The sequence below is a fragment of the Anser brachyrhynchus genome (assembly GCF_964034855.1).
Source record: "Anser brachyrhynchus genome assembly, chromosome: 1".
NCBI lineage: Eukaryota > Metazoa > Chordata > Aves > Anseriformes > Anatidae > Anser > Anser brachyrhynchus.
In genome coordinates, this window is record NC_137694.1 from 147,306,749 (window position 1) to 147,325,771 (window position 19,023).

General features: G+C 42.2%; 2 protein-coding genes and 1 long non-coding RNA gene across 6 annotated transcripts in view; 1 reads left to right on the forward strand and 2 right to left on the reverse strand.

The window, feature by feature from the left end:
• UPF3A (UPF3A regulator of nonsense mediated mRNA decay) overlaps window positions 1–10,842 on the reverse strand; it is a 26,910-nt gene extending 16,068 nt beyond the window's left edge. The window contains exons 1-3 of one of the 3 annotated variants that reach the window (XM_080577063.1): window positions 9,135–10,842; window positions 7,757–7,863; window positions 170–276 (exon numbers count right to left, since the gene is read on the reverse strand). In XM_080577063.1, the coding sequence (XP_080433189.1) occupies window positions 170–276; window positions 7,757–7,863; window positions 9,135–9,257 (337 nt within the window). In that variant the 5' untranslated portion in view covers window positions 9,258–10,842. The remainder of the gene's footprint in view (window positions 1–169; window positions 277–7,756; window positions 7,864–9,134) is intronic. The other 2 variants (XM_080577061.1, XM_080577062.1) reach the window with 2 other exon arrangements.
• Window positions 7,857–16,630, forward strand: LOC308188253. The gene is made up of 2 exons (XR_013945293.1): window positions 7,857–8,502; window positions 11,135–16,630. It is a non-coding gene; the product is annotated as an uncharacterized lncRNA (long non-coding RNA).
• The window catches only part of CDC16 (cell division cycle 16), a 20,787-nt gene continuing 17,161 nt past the window's right edge, over window positions 15,398–19,023 (reverse strand). For both annotated transcript variants that reach the window (XM_080577060.1, XM_080577059.1), the window contains exons 17-18: window positions 18,068–18,158; window positions 15,398–16,931 (exon numbers count right to left, since the gene is read on the reverse strand). In XM_080577060.1, the coding sequence (XP_080433186.1) occupies window positions 16,666–16,931; window positions 18,068–18,158 (357 nt within the window). In that variant the 3' untranslated portion in view covers window positions 15,398–16,665. The remainder of the gene's footprint in view (window positions 16,932–18,067; window positions 18,159–19,023) is intronic.

The following is a 19,023-nucleotide window of genomic DNA, read 5'->3' on the forward strand; positions in this document are numbered from 1 at the left end:
TTTTGTACTTTATTATCTTCTAGCAGCTAGATTCTGGTTCAGTGCATTTTTATGTAATTAATTGTGTATTGAGCAGAAAAAAGCATCATTAGAAAAAATGAAATGAATTCATGTTCTACAATGATATATATGTATATAGACACATGTAATATCTTACAAATAGTCCAACCTTTATTATCAATGAAGACATAGCCATCAAAGCGATCTCTAAAAAGAAGGATGTCCTCGGGATTTCTAAAGTTAATGTATGCTCTCGAGTAAAGATGAGGATAAAGGCTGCAACAAGAAACAATTTTATTTTCTGTTATTTACTAGTCTGTTCAGGACGGGAAAAAGTTAAAACTAGTAAAATCACACTGCAGTTCTCATCCTCTTTGGGAAATGGCTAACTTAAGCATGCATACTGAAGTCCTTATGTATTCATATGCATATATAAAAAATTGTATATATGACAAAAAGCAAATGACTGAATTTCTGTATGCAACTGTGAAATTTATTCTGAACCGAGACAAATATTTCTATTCTGTTTTGTCTCCCTACATTGCAGAGCATACATTTTCATTTTGCAGGATCAAAGCTTTATGTATAATTGTTTATGATTTGAGAGGTGAATAACAGCAGTGGTTTGGGGAAAATTCTTGGGCGTGTTAAAAGTTTTCTGTTGCTGAAATAGTAGAAGGTAAAGTAAAAGTTCCCAGCGAAGTGGCAGTTGCCAAGCTGTCACTGTATTTAAAGAGATTCCCACCTTTAGAAAGATTAAATAACTTAGTAATTGGCAGGATAATATGCTGAATCACCTACTGATAAACGAATGCCATTTGACGTACATGTGTATGAATATACGTGCAACGTCTTGTTGTGAAGAACAGTTACTGTGAAAGTCCAAAACCTTTTTAGCAGAAGAAAGAACAGGTACTTACCGAAAGTAATTCTGATCCTCCTAGAATTTGTTGGCATAGGTCCCACTCTAGGTGTGTAAATGTTAACATGCTTGATGAAAACCTCAGAGCTGGCACATCACCAACCACAATGGAATCGGGGTAATTCAACGCATTACCACCCATCAGCCACGTGTCAGGTACATGCTTTAACTCTCCCTCCCATCTAATTAGGATGTATAAAAGTTTGGCTTAAACAGCCTTTAGCAATGGCTATGTATTAAACCATTTTTTTTGGAAAATACTTGAACATAAGCCCGTAATTTTAGAATACCTATGTTCGTAATGTTGTTGCTGCAAGTCCCATCTTCAGACAAACTCACCGGCAGCAGTAGGAGACAATCATCACACACAGTTGCAACCAGATTTCAATTTTGTAGCTATTTCAGAATCAGATTTCGGAGCCAGTGAGAAAGAGCAAAGATACGGGTTGGATCACACGCTCCACACGTGGCATCCTGAAGAATCACGGCCACTACAAACCAAGTGATCATTTTTTCTTTTTCATATATGCATCCATTTTGCGCGTTGGAAGGTGACCATGATGAGCGCTGCTGTCAGTAACTGGCTGTTTTGTAGAACAAAGTTGTGTTTGACATCGTAACCAAGAGAAACGTTTAACAAAGAGCTAGAGGGCTTTTCTTGCTCAGATGTTTTGCAAACGCCTGTTTACAGGGTGCCTCTACAGCATGCAGAGGATGCACCTTATCATTCTAAGGAATAGCTATTTCATCCATATTTACTCACTATTTTGGTGTTTTAGGAAGGGAATAGCATTGAGAGAAGTGTCAGCAACTATCACAGACTCACAGAATGGGGAAGGGACCTCTGGAGGTCCTCCGGTGTAACCCCTGCTCAGTCTGGAGCAGGTTGCCCAGGACCACGTCCAGATGGCTTTTGAAGACCTCCAAGGAGGGAGGTAACCACCAAAATGCCTGCTTGGCCACAGCTAGGGCTATGCTGGTGGCACAAAACAGTGCTGGGAGACACTACAGGCACTGCATGCTCCCTCATCCAGCACAGCCCACGCAGATGCTGCGTAGCACTGTGCAGACGGCGTGCAAGCAATCTCTGGACAGCTCAACCAAATGGGCATGGTGGCACCTGGATGTGCTTTGTCGCGGGGTTCCTCGCCCCCTGCAGACTTCTCTGTGAGCAGATTCGCAAGCCTTGTCTGCACATGCAACGCAAGGCACCTCCAGGGGGGCTGCGGAGTCACCAGCAAGATGCAAGGCAGATGAAACAATCCAGCTTCTACCTCCGTGATTTCAAAGCAAGAAAAAAAAAAAAGATGAAATGCAACATTTTTCATAATTACACACAGTTTAAAAAAAAAAAACACTTTAGAAAACATAAAGGTATTTGAGATTAAGAAGCCCTGAATTTCTTTTCCTAATCTAACACGTATTGCATAGTTTAACCATCTTCAGCTTTTGTAAAATACAACAAAAATACCACTTCTTCTCAGTGCACAGAACAGCTCGGTGATGTAGATGAATTTTTTTCTTCTGCAGTAACTTAGACCCTGTGGTTGGGGACATAACCATCATGAAAAAGAAATGAAAATACGAAGTTGTTCCTTCCTTGTTTCCTTTAGCTTGCACATCAACACCATCTGTTTCCTGTCTGCTCTGGCAACACAATCTTTTCCTGGTACATAACATAATATTTTCCTAACATTTTTTCACTTAGATTTATCAGAGTATCTTTCAGAGGAATATTTGACGTGGTTATTAAGCATTTACTAGTAAGAGAAAACAGAGGGTTTGTAAAGTGTAAACAGGACTCTGGAAAGCAGAGATTCACAATTTATCTTGCAAATAAGGGATCCAACGTTGTTGCTGTACATTATTAGGTCTTCAAGAACTTCATCACCTCTGCAGAAACATACAAAATTATAGAAGCATGTTTGTTTGCAGTAAGATACTGATGTGCACAGTAGCACAGTAAAATAGGATTGTCTCTCTGCTACTGGTGCTAGGTATCAGGGTAGAAGGTTGTAGAAGTACAGCTGTGACAATGCTTAGCAGTTACAGGCTCTTTCTGTGATGCAGCCGCTCCTACACAAAGTCACATCTCGTACGCACACAAGTTAGATGTCAGAGTGCTTCATGTGTAGGAGCCTGATCTCAAAGTGTTTCAGACCCTTTCAGGCTTCTTATCCAATCAAGTGTGCAGTGTACCTAAAAAAATGCGTAAAATCCACTAAGTAGGAAGCTAACTAAAACTAGCAAACTGGAGGTGCTTAGCACTGGTCTGTGTATGAAATACTGTCTCTTCCTCTGGGCTTCAGAATCTGAACTTCCAAGTGCAACTGCCTGCTCCAGATCCCCTCGTCACCTCTCCTCTACCAACTCACCAGTGCTGCCGGGGAGCAGGGAACGCGCGTTTTGCAGGGCCACGACTCTGCGGCCACCAACCTCTCCTAGGAAGAAACACTCCAGCTCCGCTGTTGCACTTCATATTCAGCAGAGAAAACACAGCTTCTGCTCTTCAGGATTTTGCCTTCCAGCTGAGTCCCCAGGCAGGGCACTACAAAAGGGCCATCGGACCCTGTGTGCCTCCAGGGTTTTTCAAGTATCCACCGGCAGAGATTTCTCTTGGGATTTCAAATTCAGTTTTGAGGTTGCATGGCTAGGTTTAGAAGCAGACAGCTGCCTCTATTTTGCCATATGCTTGCTGCCTACTATGCTATTTTCCATCCATATCATGTTTTGGACAGATGCACCGTACGTGATGTTGGCATCTCTGGGATATCAATTAGAAGGACCTCTGTAGAAATAACCCAGCTGAGTCTGACTGTACACATTTCTTCAGTTCAACACACAGTTTCTTTGTTTGCTGTTGTGCATTGAAGGGTACTCAGTCTTCTAGGTAATCTGCATTTCTCTAATACCAAACATCACTTTAAACCCTTGCTTTTATGGCAAGTTTAGTAACAGAAGCACTGTAAGAGTTTACTTTTTCTAGAAAGTATTGTTAGCACAATTGTGTAGGAAGATTGGTATAGAGGAAAGCAGGTTTAAATAGTTATCTGAAAGATAAACACTAACATGTAAACTCTAAAAACAGCCATTGCATCTTAGTGAAAATACTTACCAAGGTAGTGAGTCGTGGTGTATGTGTATATAGGTATGTACAAACATATAGACTGACATGCATAGACACTTAAATCTCAACGCTTAAATTTGGGAGTGATTTCTGACCAAATTGATAACTCTTTTGTCTAGATTGTCACGGCAAGCTAAAATCCACTGGTCTCCATCCTCTTGTCTCTCACCTGCTGTTGTCATTCATCCAATGAATGGCGATGGCAGTGGCATCCTTCTAAACGAACTGAGCCTTTCCTTTTTTATATGGGCACTATTTGCCTGGCAGGGGAGCAGAAACACTCTGCAGTTGTGGTGACCAACTGGTTCTCATCCCATCCACCATCACAGCACTGGTGATCCTTCCGAAGCTCTAAAGGTGCTGTCCCTTTAGAGCAGCAGTTCCCACGTGCGTACTGCCATCCTCCAGCACGAATGCCATTTGCCTACAATCATCCCGAGCAAAATGTAGTGAAGCAGCTTCGAGGGGCAGAGGAGACCTGCTGCGTGCAAGAAGCTTAACCGCTGCCTTGAACATACGGCATGGCATCAACTACTTGACTGGCTTTCACAAAAGCAAAGCTCCTATTCAGATCTCTTTACTCTTGCAACTTCACAACGCTATGAAGGAGTTCTGGCACTCAGTGCCAGTCCTGAGGGACAACCCAAATCTTGCAGGCTAGAGCTCAACCACCGGACTAGAGTTTTAGAAGCCTCAGAAACGTTTCCATGCAAATTTAAAAGAGTTATCTGGAAGAAGCAGTTGTTATTTAGAGCTTGAGAACAAGAGAGACCATCAGGCAGGCAGTCTTCACTAGTAGCTATAGGTAGCACAGCTACCAAACGTCCCTCAAGGCCACGGAGTCAGTCACAAAAACAATGTTTTGCTTGTATTTTGATCCCAGTGTACAAGAGAGAAAAATAAATGTAATGCAGTGAATCAAATGAATCAGGAAAAATGAATGAAATACAACACAACAGTCATACTTTGTGAAATGATTTTACTGAAATGGATGCAACTGTTATACATTAATGACATTGTAATAAAAATGAAAGTTTTACAGTTTGTGTATAAAAACAAGACATTGTAAACTTACAAACAACCTTTGGAGTGCAAGAAAGTAAAACTGGATAAATGCATGCGTATCTTGCAAAAGCATATAGGCAGGACTGCAAATTTTGTTTTGTCCTCTGGGGAGGGATGACCTTGGAAATGAAAAGGTAGAAGCAGCTACAGTTTGACCCCTCAAGTTCTCTCTCTGAGAGCAAGTGGTAGAGGATGTCTAGAGGAAGTTTCTTAAAAAGGAGAAGCTACAAACTACCTACTACACCCTACCACCACTGTCACCCACTAAACCATGTCCCTAAGCACCACGTCCAACCTTTCCTTGAACACCCCCAGGGACGGTGACTCCACCACCTCCCTGGGCAACCCGTCCCAGTGCCTGACTGCTCTTTCTGAGGAGAAATGTCTCCTCACTTCCAGCCTTAACAATTTCTGAAAGTTTACTGTATGTTCTAATGCGTGTGAACACATCATGATTTAAATCATAAACACATTTACATGGGTATGTGTCAGCACTGGAACAAAGTGGTCAAAAGAGGCAAGATTATGCTGGACCAGTAAAAGAGCAAATAATCAGTTCAATTTTTTGCAGAACTGCAGCTAAAAGACCATTTAAACAGTATAGTTTGCTGGAAGGGGTTGTAGCCATATACCTTATAAAGATAAACCCATTCTGAAAAAAATACATCTTCTGCATTAAAACATAATTTTTAAGCAACACGACATAGTAAGAAAAAGTGAATACAAAATGCTTCCCTAAGGAAAATCCAAATTTATAATGAAAACTTTTTTTTTTCTCTGTAGCGAGAGTACAGATTTCTAAGGGCAGAAGAGAATAGGAATCAGAAAGTCAGGAGGAAGAGAACTTTTCCTCCCAAATCATTATTTTATTACAAGATTCATATAAATGATTCAAGGCAACTGACAATCCAAGTACCAAGAGATTTCATTGTTCAAAAAAAAGGTTAAAAATTTGCATTTGTTGCTTGCTACATCCTAAAGTCTAGTAGCAAAACAATATATAAAAAATAAAGACTTTATTGTCTTCATTTTTTTTGTTACTTTTAATCACCAAGATCCATTCTTCAAGGCAAACGAATGTTTAGTGTTCTAAGCATGCCCTCAACCCCCTAACAAAATAAGCTGTTGTGTCACGTATGCCGTTTAACAAACTTCTTCACATACGCGTAGGTACAGTCACTAGCTATATGGAAGTGCATGAGGAATAGCACAGCATGGGAAAGAAGCTGCAAAATCTTTTATCAGTTATCTGACATGGATGCAATGGGTAAGTGGACAGGAAGACTTCTGAGTGCTCCAAATTTTAACACATAGAGAGAAAAATTATACTTTATATTTACAGCTGTTGCCAGCTGCTTATCTTTTCTGCAACTGCTGACTCCTCAGATTCTTATGTCAATGACTGTTCTGGAAAATTAAAATTGTAATTTTTGAACTGGTTCCTAGCATTTGTGCAGCTAGACACACTGAGGACAAAGATACTCTTAGGAGAATTTTTGGTTTGCCTCTGATATTTTCCCCTTATCAATAAACAGCGGGGACTGAAGCCTTCAGGAAAACCATTTACAAATATGGATGACTAGGTTCGGAAGAAAAGTGCAGGTAGATATAAAGACTTTCAATCAGACTAAATGTGGTTCTACTGCACAAGCTGAAGCACCTGCTGTTTTGATGCACCAAACTGCCATGAGGCTTTGCTAATAGAGACAATTCTTCCTTTCTGCTTGTGGAATCGGCTCTGAGAGAACCTATATAATCAGATTTACCCTTCTAAAACACAGCGGCAGTATCCTTTCAATTAAAATCAGCCCAGGAAGTAGATTGTTCCAAGCGCAATTGGCTACAGACAACTCCCTAAAGAAAGGCTATCTGCGCCGGGGGGGGGTCACCCAGCCCTAACTTTAAAAGTTGATCTGCAACCGAGATCCAGGATCTGTCTGTAGTCAATGAAAATAATCTGATGCCTGTGGAGGATGATTCACTGCACACTAAGACAGGCCAAGCTGGGCAAAATGAATCACGTCCGTCAGTTTGTCTGAACACGTGTAGATGCAGCATATAGGAGGTTTGGTTTATTTTAGTGGTTAAGTTTCTTCTCTTCTAGAAATTGTTTTGTTCAAAAGGGGATGATATTTGGCCACTGTGCTACTGAGTATATTAAATAAATATATCAGCAATTCAAACTTATTGTTATCTACATCACTTAGTTTTGAATGACACAAAAATGAATAGAAGTGGATTACCTGAAAAAAAATGTATGAAATAAATACAGAGACACGTAAGCAAACGATTAAGTTAAGCTTAAATGGCACACATGAAAAATTTCCTGGAATATTTACCCTAGGTTGTCTTTCTCACAGCTGATAAACAGCCTGTTGCATTTTACCAATGAAGGTTAAAAGAAACATTAGGGTTTCCAGCAAAGATATGCCCTATTTGCACATGAAAACGTTCTGTTTTAAAATCACCAGTTTAAAAGGAAGGGGCAGGAATGCACTTTATCCTGCTCTTCAGAAACATTTTAAGTAACTGACAGAACTAACAAAAAGGGCTCCATGGACAAAGTACATAATTTGGTACATCCAAAATACCTTAATTAGGTTTTAAACACCTGAAAACCTCTATGAACAGCTCATCCTCACCTGGGATCAGCAGTGCAAAACTCAAAATAATCATGGGCAGGTAGAGGATGTAACTGTTCCTCCAGTTGCTCCTTAGTTAGACAAGGAGGAAGGCGTCGAATAACTACCTGCATATATAAAAGAAAATGGAGATTTATCCTTGATATAAATACCATGGAAAAAGACTAAACAAATCATATTACTTATCTTTTGAAAGCTCTTCCTTAAATTGGGAGTTTGAGTTGCAGTGTTAGCCTCACAGTGAGTTACCTACTTGGATTTGCTGACAGATGGAAAGATTTGTCCTATCTCAGATTCTGCTAACATTGCAAAACTGTCAGGTAACTGAAATAATCTAATGAAAAGCTTCAGAACCAGCACAATCTGGCCGAGAAGGTATTAAAAAAATCAGCAAAAATGAATGCTGACTACATAAAATGTTTACAGTATTTCTGTTTTAAATGGTTTAAACTAACTTTCAAGTCTCTTATTATAACGTCATCTTCATGCACTGTATCTAGATGTAAAGGTTTTGGTAGCAGGGGGCTGCAGGGGCGGCCTCTGTGAGCAGAGCCCAGCAGCTGCCCCATGTCAGATCAGAGCCAGCTCCACCCGGCTCCAAAAGGGACCCGCCGCTGGCCAGAGCTGAGCCAGGGAGCGATGTTGTTTCTATGTCTGTGAGAGCAGATTGAAGGAAGGGAAAAAAAAAAACTGCTGCACAACAGCAGCTGGGAGAGAGGAGTGAGAAGCAGCCCTGCAGCCCCAAGGTGAGTGCAGCAGGAGGGCAGGAGGTGCTCCAGGCAGGCAGCAGCAGTTCCCCTGCGGCCTGTGGAGAGGCCCCTGGTGGAGCAGGCTGTCCCCCTGCAGCCCATGGGTCCCACACGGAGCAGATCTCCACGCTGCAGCCCGTGGAGGAGCCCCCGGTGGAGCAGGTGGCTGTGGCCTGGAGAAGGCTGCGGCCCATGGAGAGCCCCCGCAGGAGCAGGCCCCGGGCCGGAGCTGCAGCCCGTGGAGAGGAGCCCACGCAGGAGCAGGGGTCTGGGGGGAGCTGCCGCCCACCCGTGGGGGACCCGTGCTGGAGCAGTTTGCTCCTGGGGGATGGACCCCGTGGTACGGAGCCGTGTGGGAGCAGTGCTTGAAGAGCTGCTGCCTGTGGGCAGCCCCCGCGGGCTCAGTTCGGGAAGGACGGCATCCCGTGGGAGGGACCCCGCGGGGAGCAGGGGCTGGGCGACCTCCCGGCCGTTACCCACAGATTTATTTACCCCCCCCCCCATCCCCTCCCCGCCTCAGGGCGGCCCCGAGGCCACCTCACGCCGTCCCCGCGGGGCGCCCCGTCACCGCCCGGGCCCGCTTGGAGCCGAGCCGCCCCCCGCCGCGCCGCCGCCGCCGCGCCCCTCACTTTGCTCAGCGCCGTTTTTTTCTCCTCTCGCTGTTTACCGGGCGCCGGGGGAAGCGGCGGCGGCGGCAGCGGGGAGGGCGGCTGCGGGGACGCGTCCGGCTCCCGGCGCGGCGGCGCCGCCATGGCGCAGCGCTCCGCCACCCCTCGCACCGCGCGGGGCCGCCGCGGGCAGCAAGCCTCGCGAGAGCTGGCGCCGGACAGGCGGGATCTCGCGAGAGGTCGCTGAGGGGAGAGCGGGGCTCTCCCGCCCACGGTGGCTGAGGTGGGCGGGAGGGGGGTGCGAGTCCTCAGCCATCGCCATCACCATCCTCCCCGCCGGCTTTAGGATCCCCTGTGTCCGTGGGGAGGATCACAGAACCATTAGGGTTGGAAGAGCCCTCCAAGATCACCTGGTCCAACCACCCCCCTACCACCAATGTCACCCACTAAACCATGTCCCTAAGCACCACGTCCAACCTCTCCTTGAACACCCCCAGGGACGGTGACTCCACCACCTCCCTGGGCAACCCGTCCCAGTGCCTGACTGCTCTTTCTGGGAAGAAATGTCTCCTCATTTCCTACCTGAACCTCCCCAGTGCAACTTGAGGCCATTCCCTCTAGTCCTATCACTAGTTACCTGTTGAGAAGAGGCCGACCCCCAGCTCCCCACACCTTCCTTTCAGGTACCTGTAGAGAGCATTGAGGTCTCCCCTGAGCCTCCTCTTCTCCAGACCAAACAACCCCAGCTCCCTCAGCCGCTCCTCACAGGACTTGTGCTCCAGACCCTTCACCTTCTTCGTAGCCCTTCTCTGGACACACTCCAGGGCCTTGATGCCCTTCTTGTAGCGAGGGGCCCAAAACTGAACACAGTACTCGAGGTGCAGCCTCACCAGAGCAGAGTACAGGGGGACGATCACCTCCCTGCTCCTGCTGGCTGCACTATTCCTGACACAAGCCAGGATGCTGTTGGCCTTCTTGGCCACCTGAGCACACTGCTGGCTCACGCTCAGGCGAGCATCAGTCAGCACCCCCAGATCCTTTTCCTCTGCACAGGTTTCCAGCCACTCTGCCCCAAGCCTGTAGGATGGAGAGCTTTGTCCTTGCTGTTTCCGCAGCCCCTGATAACTGATCAGAAGCACACACAGTTCTCTCCCTGGTAGAATATGAGAACCAAATCTGAAATGTTTTATGAGCAGGCAGGCCAAACCATGTTTAGTTAGAAGGAAGTCTAGAAACTCTGTATCTCTGCTGTCACCTTACTCACTAATTAGTCAGCCTTATCTGTAAGGCCATACAGAATTGTATCCCAGGACAGGGGAAGGGGGCAGAATAACCCAGGCCTGGAGGATGTGCCTGAAAAGAATAGGTGAAGAACTCATGGTATACATAGGGCCTTGGATACGTAAATGACTTAGGTTAGTATGCTGACGACTACCAGAGACCCCCAAAAGACCACCAGTGGAAACAAATGTGCATGCGTCAAGGACATTTATATATTTTAATGAGCTATGGGCAGTAGTATGAATATGTTAACTGTTTCTTGGAAATCTGATGAACATGTATGTTTTGATTGTATATAGCCCCTGTAGCTTGAACAATTTGGCACATACACCAGGTGGAGCGATGCGTCAGGTGCCGCAATTAAAGAATGCCTGTGCTTTCTAAAACCCCAGCCTGAGTCTTAGGGAACTCAGTTGGAGTTCCTAGGTTTGTTGGGGTGTCTGGGACTGCTTTTAGGAACAGTGACAGACGCACAGCAAACTCTGAAGTAAGTGTCCAGGCCACAGGCATGCTGATGGACTCCTCTGGAGCTACTGAAATGATGCAGAGTGGGCAAAAATGCCTGCAATTCAAGCAGAATACACAGGGTCATTGCCAACCTTCAGATGCCGCTGCATTGCCAGTCCTCAAACAGCCATCCACAGCACAAAGGATATAGGTGTTTTGATGTGGAATAGTAAAAGAAGGTGGCATTGACCAAGGAAACTCTAAAATGTGTTATTCCTCTCCAAATCTTTCAGGCAACAGTACTTGAGAAGAGCATGGGAAGCAGTTGGAACTATCTGCAGAAACACCTTGTGGCTTTTTAAACCTATTCTGAAAACCTTTGAGGCAACAGTCAGGTTCCCCCACAATGGGACGAGGTTGATCCTTGTAAGCGAGAGAGCAGGCTGTGTGTAAGATATCACTTTTGCAGACATGTGAATAAGATACTCAGCCTGATCAAGACCTGGTCCCTTGTACCTGTGGCCAAAGCCAGCTGAGGCAATGACCAGAAGCAAGGGTCAAGAATCTGATGTCAAGTCAGGCCAAAGTTAATAACCAAAGACCTCATGAGGACAAGAACAATGCTCAGTTTAACCGGAGCCAAACTGAAAATCAGAATGTCAGAATAGCCCAGAAAGGCACCAAGCACTGTCGAGGAAGCAGAGCCCAGGCAAGAGCAGGACTGGAGCAGGACAGGTGCTGGGAGGTGCAGAAGACGATGGCACAGCAGGGGCTGCAGGTACAAAGACGTGGATTTGGACAGAACAATAGCAGATCAAAACACTGAACAACAGTAGACAGATGAAGAAACTTTTCCTGAAGTCCTGTCTGAGAGACACACGTCATCAGATTACAAACTCTAACCTAATTGTATCTGCCTAAAGGGCTCGGGAGCCCAGCCAAGCCTTATCAAGAATTCCTCTGTTATTGTCCAGGAAAAATCATTCACAGTCTAGGACACTTTGCATATGTTTCCTTCTAGGTAACATTTGATGCCAATAAATGACGGCTAGCAACAGCCAGCCAAAAAACAAAACAAAACAAAACAAAACAAAGCAAAACAAAACTTCAGCAGATATCTGTAGAGGCACAATGTCATGGTATGTTGCCTTTATAGCAACACCAGTTTTCTGCATCCCATCCTTTTCTTCCCGCTCCTACCTCTCTGCCCCACTGATGACACCAACATGGTGGTTTGCTGTCTTTGAACCTGAGAAATGACCAGATAGAGAAAAGATTTTAAAATGCTAGCCCAGCTCCCTGATCTCATTCACAACGCGAGCACACAAAAATTGGTATTACCACAGCTGCGGAAGTGGCACAGGGGCGAGTAGATTCCCATGGGCAGGGCAGGAATACTACAAAGCAGCATGGCCATCAGAGCCAACATGCCGTCAGATCATAACTGGAGAGGACAGGAAAGCATATCAAATTTTATCAATCTTAAACTATTTTGTCAGTGAAAACATAGGAAAATGGAAACAACCCGAGGCATATGTCCGTGGCTGGCATTAGACAAAAGGCCTGACTTGCTAGAATAGTATTTGGCCAATGTGTATGTAGAATTTGTTTGCCATGATGTCTTACTAGAAAATTAGATTAACCTGCTCTAGTTTATGTGTATATGTGTATATGTTATAGATGAGAAAGGGTTCAGCTCTCTGAGAGTCTGTTTATTTGTAATAGCCTTCAGGCTGCTCTGGGTACTGCAACGAGCCTTTCTTTTTGTTAATGAGATGGTCTCCTTGGTTACAATCATTCAGGATGCATAAAACAGATGTAAAAAAAAAAAAAAAAAGAAAAATCCTTTAAAGGATGAAACTTACTTAATACAATAACTGTTGAGACATGCTCCTCAGAGAATCTTAACAGTAGTGTGCCCAGGAAATCTTCTCGTGTGCCCAGGAAAGATCTCCAGTGTACCTCGAACACTAGAAGTCATCTGAACATGCACAAACTGCCAGATACCAAAACAAAAGAAAACTCTCTTTATGAAGTTTTTAGCCAGACAGACTAAAGGAAGGAGATCAGATGATGGCCACAAGACGTGTACGCTTCCTGAGTTATTTGTTTTCCCTATATCCCACTTGGATAAAGACCTTTTTCAGCCAGACTCATGGCCTGTCCTTTTTTTTTTTTTTTTTTTCTTCTTTCCAGAGCTTGAAACTTTGGGTGAGGTGCTTCAGAGCTAGGAAATGAACTTTTTAATACACTTTTCTTTCTAATGTCCAAGAAAATATGGGATTGGTGTTGACACATACTTCAGTCCACATGTTTTAACACGTGGGATAGTAACTTTGGCCCTAGCAGTTCCCCCTGTGGAGCCCTAGGACAATTCACGCTGTCTCTGGGCCACAGCCAGACCTCTCTATAATCCCGTGTTGGCAGCCACAGGTGCTGGGAGTGGTTACAGAGGCAGCCCGGCGATAATTAGGAAAGCTGGGATATAAAACACTAATTACGAATGGGAGAAATGCCTGCCGGACTGAAAACAGCCAGGGAACCAGGCCTGAGAAGCAGGCCTTCAGCCAGGGAGCGTAGCCTGGGGACCAAGGACATCCTTGAGGAGTGGCAGAGTACCCAGCACGGGAGGCATCCTGAATAATATTAATAAAATCCTGATAATATTAATAAAAATGAAACAAGAGGCTGATGAACACCTGAGAAAGCGGGAATTGACACGGGAAATGAAATTATTACTTAAAGAAAATGAAGGAAGACAAACATTTCTGTCTGTCTGGCAAAGACCAAAATTGCAAAGACCTATCGGTTACCTCAGCAGAAACATCGACTCCTCAGCCCTATGATGCTCCATACCCCATGACACCGTGGCGTTTTGCTCTGAATTGAGACACTGCCCCGTGCTGCGTTCCCCCTGTCGGACTGTTCCTTGGCGTGTTTGGTCTCATCTGAGATAATTTTTGACCCTTTGTGGTCAGTCTCTTTGGAGACTGTGTTTTGACCCTTGGTGGCCAGTCTCTGCGCAGATTGCTTTTAGGCAGCACCGCCCTCCCCTTTCTGGGATCTGTTTGATGCATTTGACGGCATTTAATTTTATGAATATGTATATATCGGCACTATACTTATGACAGACTATGTATAAAAGTATAATCTATCAGATCTATTTGCTTTTATAATGTTGGTAAGTTTGTTATCTGTATTCTCACTGCATTCTCAGCGAACTTATTAGTAAGTTTGCTGAACCTATAATTCACCTCAAAACATTTCTACTGCAAGATTACTGACTTCTCCCAACTCAAATCACCTTTCTACTACCATCAACTGCTGTTATTAATTGGCACTATATCCTTAATATCTGTTCCATATATACACGCACACTCATTTCCTAGGAACATGTAATAGCTTTTATCCACATATACCTCTGCCTTATTAATCACAAGCACTGTTGCTAGCGGTGATTTGTAATGGATAGAAATCTTAGTTAAAAAAAACTCCACGTCTTTGCATATCACAGAATCCTACGAATTTTTTGTTTCAGTCTCTGTATACTCACAGGCCTACCCCTTTTGGATCAGCACAGCAGGAAAGCAAGGGAAGATCCTGGACCCATCATCTTTTAACAGATTGCTCTTCCCCTATCTGTTCTTCACTCAATACCCTTGAACTTTAAAGTGCAGGTCTGTATAGAATTTGCATTCAGGTTCAGTAAGGCCTAGATATTGAGGAAAAAAAGCCAATGCCCTGGGTTTAATCTACGTATGCAGCCTGTATAATGAAGCCTGTATAATGAAGCCTCCCTGTTCCAGCTGGAGATTTGTGAGAGCTGCCAGGAAGAGAGCTGAAGAACGGAGACGCTCAGTCACATCCTGAGCAGCACAGCAAGCAGGTGAGCAAAGAAAAGGGGAAAAAAAGGAAAATTATCATTCCAATTCACTAGCCAGGTATCTCAGATGAAGGAGTGACAGCCTTCCCCCCTGGTAATTTCTCCAAGTGATGGTCTCCAACAGCTCTAGTCCTTTGGATTCAGAACCTGGCCGCTGAAAACTCAGTGAGCTCTGAGGCAGATGTAATGGGATGAGTACTAGTTTCTATCTCAGTTTACGCAAATTCTTCATACACACACCCACAATAAAACAACCCAAACCACCTGCTATTGTTACAGGAACAGCCCATTCTTTGATATCCATTCTTCAGCAGTTAGAACTAAACTTATTATTTGCCTTAGTTAATAGGATCATTAATGAAGACAGACAGACTGCTAAAGAGCAAAAAATAATGGGAAGATTTCAATATAGTTACTTTTGTAACTTATCTCCCTTGTCTCCTCATACTTATGTAAAGCATCAAAAAAGTATAGGAAATATTCCCTGAATTACACAAGTATATCAGGTTTTTTTTTTTAACCTCTTGCCCCTGCTAAAGTAGATGAAAGTTGTATCAAGATAACCAAACATACACATTTTGTGCTAAAAGTATAATTGAAAATAAATGTGTAAATATTAACACAAGTGTACTGAAATACAGTGCAGAAATAACATTTTAGACTGACCATTGTAGTTTGCTAAAACACAGGTTAGCCATTTTTTTATTTCATCAAAAAAATATCTACAGGAAAATTGCTAGTTCTTGAGCTCTGAAGTACTTCCAACTGAAATCTGGACCGCTAAACCTCAGAAAACCTCTTCATTCATTAAATGTCAAAACCTAGCTGTAAGTCACAGAAGAAAACATTATGACAGCTTGTAGCATTAAGTTTTTAATTTTAAGCCCCTCACAGTGACATATGTGGAACAGGCAAGAAGGGAAGGGAAAAATTTACACAAAATATGTTCAACGTTCATGCTAAGAAGGCAAACATCCTATTCTGTTTCGTGGCTGGACAAGTCACTGCTTCTGCTCCAGAGACATATGCTTTACTTCATCATTTTTGAGTGAACTGATGACATTTAAAAATACCACTTTAGAGACTTGTAAAAGCTGTATACGTGTATTATTCCATTAATCCTTTGCCTTGACAGAACAACTGTGTGTAAAAAGAATGACTACAGTCCCTTCAAGTAGTACACCGTGGCTTACAACTTGATTGTTACACTACTGAAAAGTGTCACAGATGTCAGTAACTGCAGGGAACACTGATTCATCTTAGCATTTTTGCCATTCATGGTTGTTGTCTAGTCACCTTACCAGAAACAGTTCTTAAATGATCTCTCAGTAGCACAATACAGAAGAATGACAAAGAACTGAAGTCAACAACAGTTAGGAGAAAGTATAACAAAGTAACATGCTTTGTCACCAATTTAACGTATGCCCAATTAGAGTCAGGTGATGGAAAACCACTGAAATCGCTCTGTAAAGGGATACACATTTATGAAGTATTAAGTATAAAACCTCACGAATTTTTTGGTCACTTACTACGAAAGCATTCTTCACGGACAGGATGAAAACTCAGAAGCCACAATTACTATATTAGACTCTGGCTATTCCATTCAGCACATTGTAAACAGTTCCATTTTTAAGTATTATTTTTAAACCTTCAGTCCTACTGATGGCAGACAAAAGGATGAGTAAACAGTTTTAAAAACATAATGTGAATTTATTTTTTTTTACTTCATCACGTATGATTAATTTTGTAGAAATAATATAATCAGAAATAGTCCATCATGTATATTTTAATCATCCTTAAGGCAAGCATTATTTCTCCGGTGTTAGGTACAGTGTAGCAGTTTGAATTCATATAAAAATAGCAAATTCCTGAAAGTATAACACCATAACAAAAATGCTAAAACAAACACTGACAAAATGAGCCCTCTACCAGAATTTACAGTCATGTACTATGGTCTGACATGGATGTTTCTAGCATCATATCGCTTTCGTTCATTTCAATTTCAAATGTTTCTTCCAATGGACGACTGGTATCCGTACTTTTCCTCTGATGTGATGTTTCTAATGTTACTATACCACTCTCATCCAGAGTCTGTCTCTCTATGTCGAATTCTCTGAAATCCCAGGGAGGTGAAATTATATTCTTTAATGTCTTCATTGTGTGTACATCAAAGTCATAACATCTTAATTTGTCTTTGATTTCTGTTCCTAGGAAAAGAGTCAAACCGTTAGTTTATTCCATGTGAACACTCCCAAACATGCATCTTAAAAAGCTATCATCAACTACTAAAACTGTTACAGTTCTTCGTATTCAGAACAGCAAACTGTTGTTGCTGCTTAATGACTGAAGTCTGTAATAGAGTTGGTCTGACAAAATCCAGACTCCTCATTTAAAAAAGAAGCACAACATACTAAGTAAGATTCAGATTTGAAGTCTCATTAAAAATAATTGCCAATTCCCTTCCCTGTGAGGGTTTTCTTGTTGTTTAAAGTTACATGCATCATGGTTTGCATCAATGTATAGCACACAGCTGCACGGTGGTTCTGTATGCGTTAACTGACTATATATGGAGCAAGACAGTATTGAGAAGAAACATCTGCTTCAACTGCGTGAAAAATATGCTGGAGAAACAAAGAACACATGAATAAATGGCTTCAGCTTATTATCATGCAGATTGGACATCAACTTTCTTCATTATTGATAAATTAAGTTTAAAGAAGCAGAATTATGTTGCTATAAAGTTTTTTTTTTGGGGGGGGTGGGGGGCAGAAAACTTCCACAGAATATCTCAGGCTACAGCAATATAATGTATTACTGTTATGAAGAACTTTTTTTTTTAAACCATGTGTAAAGACCTATTTTTGAAGGCAGAAGGATTCCTCCTGTCTTCACAGACCACAGTTTCTATATTGTGAAAATACCTTGCCCATATCACTCCACAGTAGTATTAGCTGAGATCAAGATCTGATTTTTTAATCTGTATTTCTATTTTATTCCCACCCCCTCCACTCTCACTGGTTTCTAAGCCTTCTAAGCAATCAATACTTTCTATAAAAGAAATCATCATTGGTGCCTCCAATGGCAAAGTACTTGCTTTCTCTACTCCAGTAAGAATTACGTACTTCCAGGATGCTTACAAAAAACAATGGTCATCTGCAAACACTGATCAGTTCTCATTTAGGCTTTCCGTTGTTTTTTTAAAATACATATTCTACTTTCAGTTAACTTATGTAAACAGACTACACCACAGCCTTAATGGCAGACAGACTTTTCTCGATGTAAGAGTAAGACTTCTCTCAAAGGATTCAATGACTTTAGCAGTCAGTGTAAGTGACAGACTTACCAATGTAAGCTTCAGAATCACCAATATACATTTCTATGCAATGGCCAAGCATCGTGACTGAAAATGTGTCATCCCTCCTAAGACCAAGGGCCTATTAAAAAAAAACACACAAGTAAAAATTATTCAGTTTTAAATAAAACCATTTACATCTTAAGTCCACTACTCTGTTTGTTGCTTTGATGTTCGACAATGCAATCAATGTAGTCTTTACTGTAAATGCAAAACATTGTGCAAACAAAATATTGCCATATGAAATGGCTGAAGAAAGCAAAACACAAGAATAAAACCAGAAATGGATGTGTGTCCAGACAGAACCTAATTCACAAATCATGAAATAAAATATACTAGAATAACAATTCTAAAACCTGTGAGGAAATTAATTATATACATATAGCTAAACTACAATCGATAATGAAAGACTGAGACATGCTTAAGTAATTACAACTAAATTTACGTAATACAAGCTTCTAGGTAAATAGAACTACAGCTAAATCCTCAAGCCAATCGACCCGAATGTTGAAAATTTAGACTCAGAAAAATTCACTGTTACTCCATGAAAACATGAAATCACCAAAACTGTGCTGGAAATAGTAAAACACAATTACTACATAATAAAGACAAATCCAAGGCAACAGAAAGCGGCACATTTTTAAAAGCTGCACTTACTGTAGAATTTTTACTTTGAGGCTTAGGTTGGAAGTATTTCAAATCACTTTGTGAGAATGAAAAGTTTATGTACATACAACTCAATTAATTGTTTACAAGAAAGAAGGAACCAACTGCAGTGTTCCAAAAAGTAGCTTTCTTTTTAAACCTAATCAGTAGAAAACTTAGGAAGACTTTATTTTTTTTTAAACTAAGATTAGAAAATAAAAATTAATTGGTTGAATAAATGAATAAATAAAAATTAATGGGTTGAATAAATGTTGGTTCTGTTTCAAAACAGGAACAGAATG